General features: G+C 45.6%; 1 protein-coding gene across 1 annotated transcript; it reads left to right on the top strand.

Moving 5' to 3' along the window:
• Positions 1-7,999: 7,999 nt before the first annotated feature.
• LOC141041352 (uncharacterized) lies at positions 8,000-9,055 on the top strand. Its single transcript, XM_073507493.1, has one exon. It carries the CDS (start codon positions 8,000-8,002, stop codon positions 9,053-9,055), a length of 1,056 nt encoding a protein of 351 aa, XP_073363594.1.
• The last annotated feature ends 3,577 nt before the right edge of the window (positions 9,056-12,632 follow it).

Here is a 12,632-nt window from a genome sequence, read left to right as displayed (position 1 = left end):
TTTTGTAGAAAGAATTAAACTCTCTTGCTTCACTTATATCTATTTAGAGAGATGACAGGAACTGGTCATTCACATGGTTAGTCATAAAATCCTACATAAACTTGTAGATCGCTGAATATGATATGTTTGATTCCTTGCAATAGTTTTGCGATATAAAGATGGTGATATTAGAGTCGTGCTAGTTGAGTAATTGTGAAATTGAGAAATACTTGTGTTGAGGTTTGCAAGTCCCGTAGCATGCACGTATGGTGAACCGTTATGTAACGAAGTCGGAGCATGAGGTGTTTACTGATTGCCTTCCTTATGAGTGGCGGTCGGGGACGAGCGATGGTCTTTTCCTACCAATCTATCCCCCTAGGAGCATGCGCGTAGTACTTTGTTTCGATGACTAATAGATTTTTGCAATAAGTATGTGAGTTCTTTATGACTAATGTTGAGTCCATGGATTATACGCACTCTCACCCTTCCATCATTGCTAGCCTCTTCGGTACCGTGCATTGCCCTTTCTCACCTCGAGAGTTGGTGCAAACTTCGCCGGTGCATCCAAACCCCGTGATATGATACGCTCTGTCACACATAAGCCTCATTATATCTTCCTCAAAACAGCCACCATACCTACCTATCATGGCATTTCCATAGCCATTCCGAGATATATTGCCATGCACCTTCCATCATCATCATATACATGACTTGAGCATTCATTGTCATATTGCTTTGCATGATCGTAAGATAGCTAGCATGATATTTTCATGGCTTGTCCGTTTTTTTTGATGTCATTGCTACGCTAGATCATTGCACATCCCGGTACACCGCCGGAGGCATTCATATAGAGTCATATCTTTGTTCTAGATATCGAGTTGTAATATTGAGTTGTAAGTAAATAAAAGTGTGATGATCATCATTATTAGAGCATTGCCGCAGTGAGGAAAGGATGATGGAGACTATGATTCCCCCACAATTCGGGATGAGACTCCGGACGAAAAAAATAAAAAAAGAGAGAAAGGCCAAAAAAAGAGAAGGCCCAAAAAAAAGAAAAAAAGAAAAAAAAATGAGAGAAAAAGAGAGAAGGGGCAATGTTACTATCCTTTTACCACACTTAGCACCATGTTCTTCATATAGAGAGTCTCTTAAGTTATCACTTTCATATACTAGTGGGAATTTTCATTATAGAACTTGGCTTGTATATTCCAACGATGGGCTTCCTCCAATGCCCTAGGTCTTCATGAGCAAGCAAGTTGGATGCACACCCACTTAGTTTCAGTTTGAGCTTTCATACACTTATAGCTCTAGTGCATCCGTTGCATGGCAATCCCTACTCCTCACATTGACATCAATTGATGGGCATCTCCATAGCCCGTTGATTAGCCGCGTCGATGTGAGACTTTCTCCTTTTTTTGTCTTCTCCACATAACCCCCACCATCATATTCTATTCCACCTATAGTGCTATGTCCATGGCTCACGCTCATGTATTGCGTGAAAGTTGAAAAGGTTTGAGAATGTCAAAAGTATGAAACAATTGCTTGGCTTGTCATCGGGGTAGTTATGCATGATGTGAATATTTTGTGTGGTGAAGATGGAGCATAGCCAGACTATATGATTTTGTAGGGATGAGCTTTCTTTGGCTATGTTATTTCAATAAGACATAATTGCTTGGTTGGTATGCTTGAAGTATTATTGTTTCTATGTCAAAGGATAGATTATTGCTTTGAATCACTCATGTCTTAATATTCGTGCCATGATTAGACATATGATCAAGATTATGCTAGGTAGCATTCCACATCAAAAATTATCTTTTTTATCATTTACCTACTCGAGGACGAGCAGGAATTAAGCTTGGGGATGCTGATACGTCTCCGTCATATCTATAATTTTTGATTGTTCCATGCCAATATTATGCAACTTTCATATACTTTTTGGCAACTTTTTATATTATTTTTGGGACTAACATATTGATCCAGTGCCCAGTGCCAGTCCCTGTCTGTTGCATGTTTTTGGTTTCGCAGAATATCCATATCAAACGGAGTCCAAACGGGATAAAAACGGACGAAGCTTATTTTTGGAAAATATGGAAAATTTGGAAGGAAAATCAACGCGAACCAGTGCCCGAGGTGGTCACGAGGTAGGGGGGCGCGCCTGCCCCCCTGGGCGCGCCCCCTACCCTCGTGAGCCCACCGTAAGGCGGTTGACGCTCTTCTTTTGCCGCAAGAAAGCTAATATTCGGAAAAAAATCACGGCGAAGGTTTCAGGCCAATCGGAGTTACGGATCTCCATATATACGCGAAACGGTGAAACAGAGCCATAACAAAATGCAGAAACAGAGAGATAGATCCAATCTCGGAGGGGGCTCTCGCCCCTCCCAAGCCATGGGAGCCAAGGACCAGAGGGGAAACCCTTCTCCCATCTAGGGAGAAGGTCAAGGAAGAAGAAGAAGAAGGGGGCCTCTCTCCCCCTTGCTTCCGGTGGCGCCGGAGCGCTGCCGGGGGCCATCATCATCACCGCGATCTTCACCAACACCGCCGTCATCTTCACCAACATCTCCATCACCTTCCCCCTTCTATATTCAGCGGTCCACTCTCCCGCAACCCGCTGTACCCTCTACTTGAACATGGTGCTTTATGCTTCATATTATTTTCCAATGATGTGTCGCCATCCTATGATGTCTGAGTAGATTTTCGTTGTCCTACCGGTGATTGATGAATTGCTATGATTGGTTTAATTTGCTTGTGGTTATGTTGCTGTCCTATTGTGCCCTCCGTGTCGCGCAAGCGTGAGGGATTCCCGCTGTAGGGTGTTGCAATACGTTCATGATTCTTTTATGGTGGGTTGCTAGAGTGACAGAAGCTTAAACCCGAGTAAGGGGATTGTTGCGTATGGGATAAAAGGGGACTTGATGCTTTAATGCTATGGTTGGGTTTTACCTTAATGAATCTTTAGTAGTTGCGGATGCTTGCTAGAGTTCCAATCATAAGTCCATATGATCCAAGTAGAGAAAGTATGTTAGCTTATGCCTCTCCCACATAAAACTTGCTATCGGTCTAGTAACGTAGTCAATTGCTTAGGGACAATTCCACAACTCCTATCACCACTTTTCCACACTCGTTATATTTACTTTGTTTGCATCTTTATCTAAACAGCCCCTACTCTTTATTTACTTGTTCTTTATTTTCTTGCAAACCTTTCTTGTCACACCTACAAAGTACTTCTAGTTTCATACTTGTTCTAGGTAAAGCGAACGTCAAGCGTGCGTAGAGTCGTATCAGTGGCCGATAGGACTTGAGAGAGTATTTGTTCTACCTTTAGCTCCCCGTTGGGTTCGACACTCTTACTTATCGAAAGAGGCTACAACTATCCCGTATACTTGCGGGTTATCAGGCACCTCTACAAATCCCTGCTTCCCTCTGCGAAGGGCCTATCTATTTACTTTTATGTTGAGTCATCACCCTCTTATTAAAAAGCACTAGCTGGAGAGCGCCTCTGTCATTTGCATTCATTACTATTAATTTATATTGGGTATGACTATGACTGGATCTCTTTTACCATGAATTACAATGTCTAGTCAGTCCTTGATCTAAAGGTGCTCTGCATTTATGTTTTGCGGTCTCAAAAAGGGCTAGCGAGATACCATCTTGTTATATCATATTATGATTGTTTTGAGAAAGTGTTGTCATCCGAGATTTATTATTATGACTCGCTAGTTGATTATGCCATTGATATGAGTAAACATGAGACCTGAGAATTATTGCAAACGTGGTTAGTTATAATCTTTGCTGAAAACTTGAATGCTGGCTTGATATATTTACAACAACAAGAGCAAACAGAGTTTGTAAAAGTTTTTCTTTTTCTCTTTCAGTTTGTCAACTGAATTGCTTGAGGACAAGCAAGGGTTTAAGCTTGGGGGAGTTGATACGTCTCCGTCGTATCTACCTTTCCAAACACTTTTGCCCTTGTTTTGGACTCTAACTTGTATGATTTGAATGGAACTAACCCGGACTGACGCTGTTTTCAGCAGAATTGCCATGATGTTGTTTTATGTGCAGAAAACAAAAGTTCTCGGAATGACCTGAAACTCCACGGAACATCTTAGAAAAAATAATAAAAAATCCTCGCCAAAGATGAAGACCAGGGGGCCCACACCCTGTCCACGAGGGTGGGGGGCGCGCCCCCCCTCTAGGGCGCGCCCCCTACCTCGTGGGCCCCCTGGAGCTCCTCCGACGCCAACTCCAACTCTATATATTCGCTTTCAGAGAGAAAAAAATCAGAGAGAAGAAATCATCGCGTTTTACGATACGGAGCCGCCGCCAAGCCCTAAAACCTCTCGGGAGGGCTGATCTGGAGTCCGTTCGGGGCTCCGGAGAGGGGGATTCGTCGCCGTCGTCATCATCAACCATCCTCCATCACCAATTTCATGATGCTCACCGCCGTGCGTGAGTAATTCCATCGTAGGCTTGCTGGACGGTGATGGGTTGGATGAGATTTACCATGTAATCGAGTTAGTTTTGTTAGGGTTTGATCCCTAGTATCCACTATGTTCTGAGATTGATGTTGCTATGACTTTGCTATGCTTAATGCTTGTCACTAGGGCCCGAGTGCCATGATTTCAGATCTGAACCTATTATGTTTTCATGAAATATGTGAGTTCTTGATCCTATCTTGCAAGTCTGTAGTCACCTATTATGTGTTATGATCCGACAACCCCGAAGTGACAATAATCGGGATACTTCTCGGTGATGACCATAGTTTGAGGAGTTCATGTATTCACTATGTGCTAATGCTTTGTTCCGGTTCTCTATTAAAAGGAGGCCTTAATATCCCTTAGTTTGCATTAGGACCCCGCTGCCACGGGAGGGTAGGACAAAAGATGTCATGCAAGTTCTTTTCCATAAGCACGTATGACTATATTCGGAATACATGCCTACATTACATTGATGAATTGGAGCTAGTTCTGTGTCACCCTATGTTATGACTGTTACATGATGAACCGCATCTGGCATAATTATCCATCACCGATCCAATGCCTACGAGCTTTCCATCTACTGGTTTACGCTTATTTACTTTCCCGTTGCTATTGTTACAATCACTACAAAATACCAAAAATATTACTTTTGCTTTCATTACTCTTTTATTGCCGTTACCACTACTATCATACTACTTTGCTACTAAATACTTTATTGCAGATATTAAGTTATCCAGGTGTGGCTGAATTGACAACTCAGTTGCTAATACTTGAGAATATTCTTTGGCTCCCCTTGTGTCGAATCAATAAATTTGGGTTGAATACTTTACCCTCGAAAGCTGTTGCGATCCCCTACACTTGTGGGTTATCATGGAACTGGACCTGAGATCGTACGGGAGGAGGCACGTAGATGTTGATATTACGGAGGAGGGAGGACTAGTGTGGAGGTTGACAGGGATGTACGGTGAATCGGCGGGTGAAAGGAAGAAGGAAACTTGGCGAACACTCAAATTACTAGGGCAGAAACACCAAGATGGGAGGCTGTGGCTGTGCCTGGGGGATTTCAATGAAATATTAACATGTGATGAAAAGGTGGGAGGGGCACCAAGGTCTTGCATGGACTGCTTCTGAGAGGCTCTGGTTAGGTTTGAGCTGAGTGATGTGGGGTTTGATGGAGATAAATTCACATGGAGGAATCATAGCACTAATCTGGGTAACTACATTTGCGAGCGGTTGGACCGGGCAACCGCGAACTCCCACTGGTGTGAAGCTTTTCCAGAATTCTTAGTGCTCAATGGAAATCCACGCCATTCCGACCATAGACCGCTGATTGTGTGTACACATGGGGATACAAGGAAAGAGCCGGAGACAGATCGAAGCTTTAAGTTTGAAGCATGGTGGCTCAAGGAAGAGGGTTGCAGTGAAGTAATCCAGGAGGCTTGGGAGGAGAGCTGGGTAATAGGGGAGGGAGGAGTGGCTGCGGCTATGGGCAAGGTGGCTGGCAGAGTGAAAAGATGGCATAAAGAAGTTGCGGGAGAATTGGAGGGAAGGCTTAGGAAGGCTCGGCGTGATCTTGATAGGTGTATGAAGGATCCAGTTTCTGAACATAAGGTCAGGGAGGAGGCAAGGTTGAGAGGGTGGTGCGTGACTTGGAGGATAAGAAGAACACTAAGGCGAAGCAACAGACTCACATATCCTGGCTCAAGGGCGGGAATAGGAGCACTTGCTATTTTATGGCTTATGCATCAGCGAGGAAGAAGGCTAATAGGGTGAAGGAGCTGAAGAAGGAGGAGGGGTCGGTGGTGAAGGAAGGGGAGGATTTGACTAACTATGTCTGCTCTTTTTTCAGGACTTATTCACCTCACAAAATGGTTCCCGATTGGCTGAGCTCATAGATAGAGTGGAGCCGTGGGTAACTAGTGCCATGCAGGATATACTCAATGCCGAATTTTCCCGAGAGGAAATCAAGGCCACCCTTGACCACTTTGGCGATCTCAAGGCGCCGGGCCCGGACGGGATATCGTCTACAAGAAACACTGGCATCTCATGGGGGATAGAATTGTGGACGAAGTCCTCGCTGTGCTGAATGGGGGAGAGATTCCGGTAGGCTGGAATGACACTGTGGTTGTACTTATTCCAAAGGTCAAGAACCCGAACAAGATTAAGGATCTTCGTCCAATCTCATTATGTAATGTCCTATACAAGCTGATTTCTAAGGTGATTGCCAACCGCCTCAAGATCATCATGCCTTCAATCATCTCTGAAAATCAGAGTGCGTTCGTACCGGGGAGGCTCATCACGGATAATGTATTGGTGGCGTACGAGCTGTCGCACTTTCTCTTGAACAAGAAAAAGGGAAAGGAGGGATACACTGCAGTCAAGGCGGATATGAGCAAAGCCTACAACCACGTGGAATGGAGTTTTCTGCAGGCAATGCTTGGAAAATTGGGTTTCAGCAGGAGTTGGGTGGACCTCATTATGAAGTGCGCGATGACTGTACGATATCAAATCAAGGTGAACGGTCAGACGGAACAGTTTTGCCCGTCAAGGGGTCTTCGTCAAGGAGACCCGGCATCACCGTACTTATTTGTGATATGTGCTGAAGGTCTACCGGCTCTACTTCATGCAACAGAAAGAGAGGGGAGGATAAGTGGCGTGAAAGTATGCCCAATGGCGCCGGTGGTGTCACACTTATTCTTTGTGGATGATTCAATAATTATGTTGAAATCAAACCAAGAGGAGGCAGATGCCTTGAAGGAGATCCTGGACATATACGAGAAGTGCTCTGGGCAGTGCATAAATGTGGAGAAATCTTCTTTGATGTTTAGCTCCAACACATCAACGGAAGCCAGGAACTCGGTTGAAAGCAGCCTGCAGATTCAGAGTGAGAACTGGAACGCGAAGTACCTTGGGCTACCGGTTCACGTTGGACGATCCAGGAAACGAGCTTTCACATATTTAAAGGGGGCAATGGCGGGGCGGATTTATGGGTGGAAGGAGAAGCTTATAGCCAAGGTGGGCAAGGAGACTCTGGTTACAGCAGTGGCGCATGCCATCCCCACATTTGCTATGTCTTGCTTTGACTTAACCAAGAGTTTCTGCCACGAACTAAGTGCCCTAATCGGAAACTACTGGTGGAGCCAACAAGATAAGGAAGACACAGTTCACTGGATTGGGTGGGAGAAGCTAGTCAAGCCAAAGGCGCAAGGGGGTCTCGGTTTTGCGATATGCATAGCTTTAACATGGCAATGCTCTCGAGACAGGCCTGGCGGCTATTAAAAAACCTAGACACGCTGCATGCTAGGGTTCTCAAAGCCCGTTACTTCCCGAATTGCCATGTTCTGGAGGCTGTGGCGAGAGATGGAATCTCATATGCATGGAGAAGTTTACTCAAAGGACTTGACCTAATCCGGGAAGGATACATTTGGTGAATTGGTGATGGCGAGAACGTTAAGATCTGGACAGATCCTTGGATCCCAAGGCCGTGGTCACGGAGAGTCATAACCCCAAAAGGGAACAACCTGATGCAGGCCGTAAGCGAGTTAATGGATCCCTCCACGGGGCAATGGGATGAATGCCTTGTGCGGGATACCTTTTGCGCGGAGGATGCTAGACACATTCTGCAGATGCCGCTACGGGAGGGGGTACATGACTTTGTTGCATGGCAATTCGACAGCAAGGGCATTCATTCTGTGAAGAGTGCGTACAAGATGCACATGGAACTGAAGTCTATGAGGAAGAATGGGGGAGTGGGAAGGAGCACAGCCAAAGCGGGTAACCTGAACACATGCAACGACGATTCTTGGAAAAGGATTTGGAGATTGCCGTGCCCGAGAACTGTCCAAATGTTCACATGGAGACTGCGGCATGAATCACTAGCACTCCTGACGAATATGCAGAGGCGAGGTCTGAAGGTGAAGAGCACGAAATGCTTTTTCTGTGGGCATGCTGATGAGGATGGGGGGCACCTGTTCATCAAGTGCAAATCAGTTAAGGTGGTGTGGAGGGAACTAGCCTTAGAGAAGGAAAGAAGGGAGCTGGGAGCAATCTCATCTGTACATGCGATGATGGACTACCTATGGGGGCTAAATATCCTAAAACGCATGCAGATTCTCACTTTCTGGTGGATGTGGTGGAGCGCTAGGAATAAACTGAGAAAGGGGGAGCGTGTGTTGACAGCGGCCGAAGTAGCGAGACGCACACGAAGCTCTACTCTGGAATACATGCAGGTTTTCCTCCCAGAACCCAAGCCACAGTGCACTGATAAATGGAGGCCTCCTGCTCAAGACATGGTCAAGTTCAATGTTGATGGAGCCTTCGTCCCAGGGGAACTCCATGCAGGGTGGGGTGCAGTGGCAAGAACCAGCGACGGCGAAGTGGTGGGTGCACGGGCTGGAAGACAGGAGCTTATCCAAGATGCCTTTGCAGCGGAAGCGGTGGCGTTGTCAAATGCAGTTTCCTTTGCATCGGACTTGGGGATTATTCGAGCAGAGTTTGAAACAGATTCACAATTGTTGGCAGAAGCAATGGACATTCGGAAGGTCGATTCTTCAGCATACGCTGCTGTCATCGAGGACACAAAGTACCAGCTTAAGCTGTGATTTTCTATTTGAAATAAAATGTTGTCGCCGTAGTGCTAATTCCGTGGCTCATGAGCTAGCAAGCCTTGGCCGTATGTACCCTGCAAACTCGGTTGTCGAGTGAGAGTCGGATGTACCAGCCCAAGTGGCTGTTTGTGTTGCGGGTGATTTAAAGTTATAAAGCTTTACTTTGATTTAAAAAAGAAGAAGTCCTCGCAGCCGCCACCACCCCACGCCGGCCACTTCCAGCGAGCTCCGGCGCCGCACAACACATACCCGAGCTCCCCACGGTCCGCGCCTCCCTCCCCTCCGGCCAGTTTCTCCGCTCCCGGCCTCTATCGCCCGCTCCCAACCCCACCCATGGCTAGGGTTTCGTGTAGGGCTTCGCCGGCGCGTCTCCCGCTCGCCGCCTTCTCCCACCACGCCGGCCTCCCTTCCCTAGCTACCCTCTCGTCATGGAGCACCCTCGCACTGGGCACTCCTTTCTCTCCCCCTCCCGGCTCCTCCCGTCGCCGAACTGGAGCACCAGCCGCTCCTCCTCCACCCCCCTATCTGGGGCAGCAACACCATGAGCTAACACCCAGCGACGATCTCCTGCTGGTGTGGGTCAGTGTGGGCTTGCTCGATCTGGGGCAGACCGGCCGGTTCCGGCGTGGAGAGAGGAGGAGGAAGGTGAGACGGGAGGCCAAGGCAACGGCGAGATCCACGTCGAGCCGCCATGGCCATGACCAGATCCACGATGAGGTTAAATGGGCCGGCTGCTCCCTACAGGACGACGAAACTCTTCAAGGGTGGGTCTTCTCTTTTCCCCGAGATCGATGTGCCTGTGGCATGCTTGCTCTCCATGTGTACGTTCTTGCTGTATTTGCCTGCATCTGATGGTTCTTCCAATGTGCGTTCTTGAGAAATACACCTGCAGGTGATGGTTCTTCATGATATGTGCCTGGTTCTTGTGTTGCTTCCAGGACATAGAACTACCTGCAATGATTCCTTGTGTGCTTTGTTCCGGGTTCCTTAGCTTCTTTTGGTGGATTAGCTACTGTATAAAATAAAACAAGCAAGCAGTTCATATGGGTTGATTAGCTGATGCATCTGGTGCGTATAAATGGATAATTGAGATGGGTCTGATTTATTCATGATATGTACTCTGATTTCTAAGAAAAGGGTTTCTTCTTGGTTGAGAATAATAGAATTTGAGATGTTTGAAGTAAGTATTTTGGATCTAACACATTTCTATCAATTGTTTCAGATTGACCCGGCGAATTACAAGAGCATCTCATCTGGATTTGGTGTTCTGTTAAAGGAGCAAGGAGCTAGGGGATTCTTCAGGGGATGGGTACCTTGCTTGGTTTCAGTGCTCAGGGGGCTTGCAAGTTTGGGTTCTACAAGTTCTTTAAGAAGACCTACTCAGATATGGCTGGGCCTGACAATGCCGTGAAGTACAAGACCCTAATTTACCTTGCAGGTTCAGCTTCTGCTGAGGTAATTTTTGATATTACTCTGTGCCCCTTTGAAGCTGTCAAGGTCCGTGTGCAGACACAACCTAGATTTACTCGTCGAAGTTTTTAGCTGAAACTCCAAAATTCACTTTTCTTGCAAAAAATAAATATGTTAGCCAGACATGAGATTACTGTATGTCTGTCCATCCACACTTGCGCTGCAGCAGAAGAGAGCAACTTAGCATATATGACCCACACAATAATAAAGAATAAGGAAAAGGATTAGATATTTTTATATAGTATAAATAATAAAGAAGCGTGAACCCAGACTGTTAAGTATGTCATCTCCAAAGGAGAGTGAAGATAGCTTTTTGTTGGGCTGCCAACTAGGTGAACAAATTCAGATTATGTTATTGTTCCGTACACAATGCCTTGCTAAAAGATGGACGTCCTCAGCGAAGGAAGCCATGTCCGTGACCCTCTAAAGAAGAAAGAACACAAGCCATAAGAAACTAATGCACTTTCATATACTTAATAGAAGTCGAACCCACGTGAAAATGAGGAGTGCATAACCGGTTACCATCTAAAGATATTGACATCAGAAATCCCCACTCTCTTCCTTGAACACTTAAATTGCAGGACAAGTTTACATAAACTATTTTGTAAATTAAAATGACTGAATATGAGAACATGAGCAAACAACCAGACAGTAACGGCCTAATGGGCAGTGATTATTCCATGAGTGTCATCCCATAGAATGTTCAAATTCACTGAAATAAGCCAATTCAGCCCTTAACAGTCTAGCCGAACATCTCTCACAGATTTTGCCACTGATCCATGAGAAAAGGGCAGCATCCTTCTTTCTACCCTCGCCTATGATGGCCATGGTGTCCAGTTCACAATGTGTCGAAACATGGTCAATTCCATGACAATGAGCATACCGCCCCACATGCAATTCCATGACAATGAGCAAGCCACCCCACGTGCACACATGTCACTGCATCCACACAAGGGAATATTTAAAACTTTAAAAACTAATTTGTCAAGTTGGACATGAGGACGCCCTCTGCGAGGTACTCCCTGCACCTGTAGCCTATTGCCATGAATTTAGTCAGAGTTAAGGAACTGGGCCAGGACACATCAAGGGAGATGAAAAGCTCGTCAAGGACAGAGTGAGAGGGGAGGATATAGATGCCAGGCGGGACAAGGCGAGATGTGATGCCGATGTCTAACGACACCAGTTGGTCGAGCGACACGGGATTCTGCCCAGCGACGTCAAGAAAGAAGCGTCAATCACGGGAGCCGACCAGTCTACGCGTATTATGGGCTTATGGTCCAATTTTGTGTTTTTCATATCAACATGATTGCTTTACCGTCAATTTTCTGAATATTGTTAGTGACTAATTCTTTCCCAATTTTGTTTATTTAGGTTGGAGAGAATATTGTTTGAGCAGAAGGAGAGTGAAAAGATGCAAGAGTGATACACCCAAGCACTTAGATTTGAGTCAAACCTGGTTTGTTGTACAGGATTTCACTGTATTTGTCCGCACAAATACTTCTTGATATTTACTCATGATAGTTTTTCTCCATAGTTCAGTGTTTACATCTCTATTCTTCTAATATAGTCATATTGTCCATATAAGTGCAGCTTTTATTTTGAGTTCTTCCTGGATGCCACTCTGAAGGCGAATTCTTCATGGGTGTATCGTGCACCTGTCTTGCCGTTCTATATTCTCAAGTCTGAACTGCAGACTCTCAAAGGTTTCGGACACCATTTTGACCTACGACAAATATTTGGACTATTTAATATAGTGACACTGATCATAGCTGCCCGCAGGTTTTATTCACTCACCAGCTCTGGCTTTTGGTGTACACGGTACACCATGAGGCAAATAGGTTGACATGTCACCGTGAGGCAAGAAGGTTGACATGTTCATCTGTTATCATGAGTGCCGTGTTCACTCTTGCAGTTCAGTTGTTAAGCTTAAGCTAAAGATCTGACTGTACTGTCTAGAGGTGGAATGGCTAAGCTCTCTTTATAATCCTTTTACTGAATATCTTGCAAATGACACACTAAAGGGCATGAAGTTATTAGGTGTGTGGGTGTCAGTCCAATATGTTCTTATGTCTATGGATCTGCGAAATGTTTGACGCTTTAT

This window comes from Aegilops tauschii, chromosome 2 (genome assembly GCF_002575655.3).
Source record: "Aegilops tauschii subsp. strangulata cultivar AL8/78 chromosome 2, Aet v6.0, whole genome shotgun sequence".
Classification (NCBI taxonomy): Eukaryota; Viridiplantae; Streptophyta; class Magnoliopsida; order Poales; family Poaceae; genus Aegilops; species Aegilops tauschii.
The sequence above is the reverse complement of the archived record's forward strand: the minus strand, read 5'-3'. Positions and strand labels throughout refer to the sequence as shown.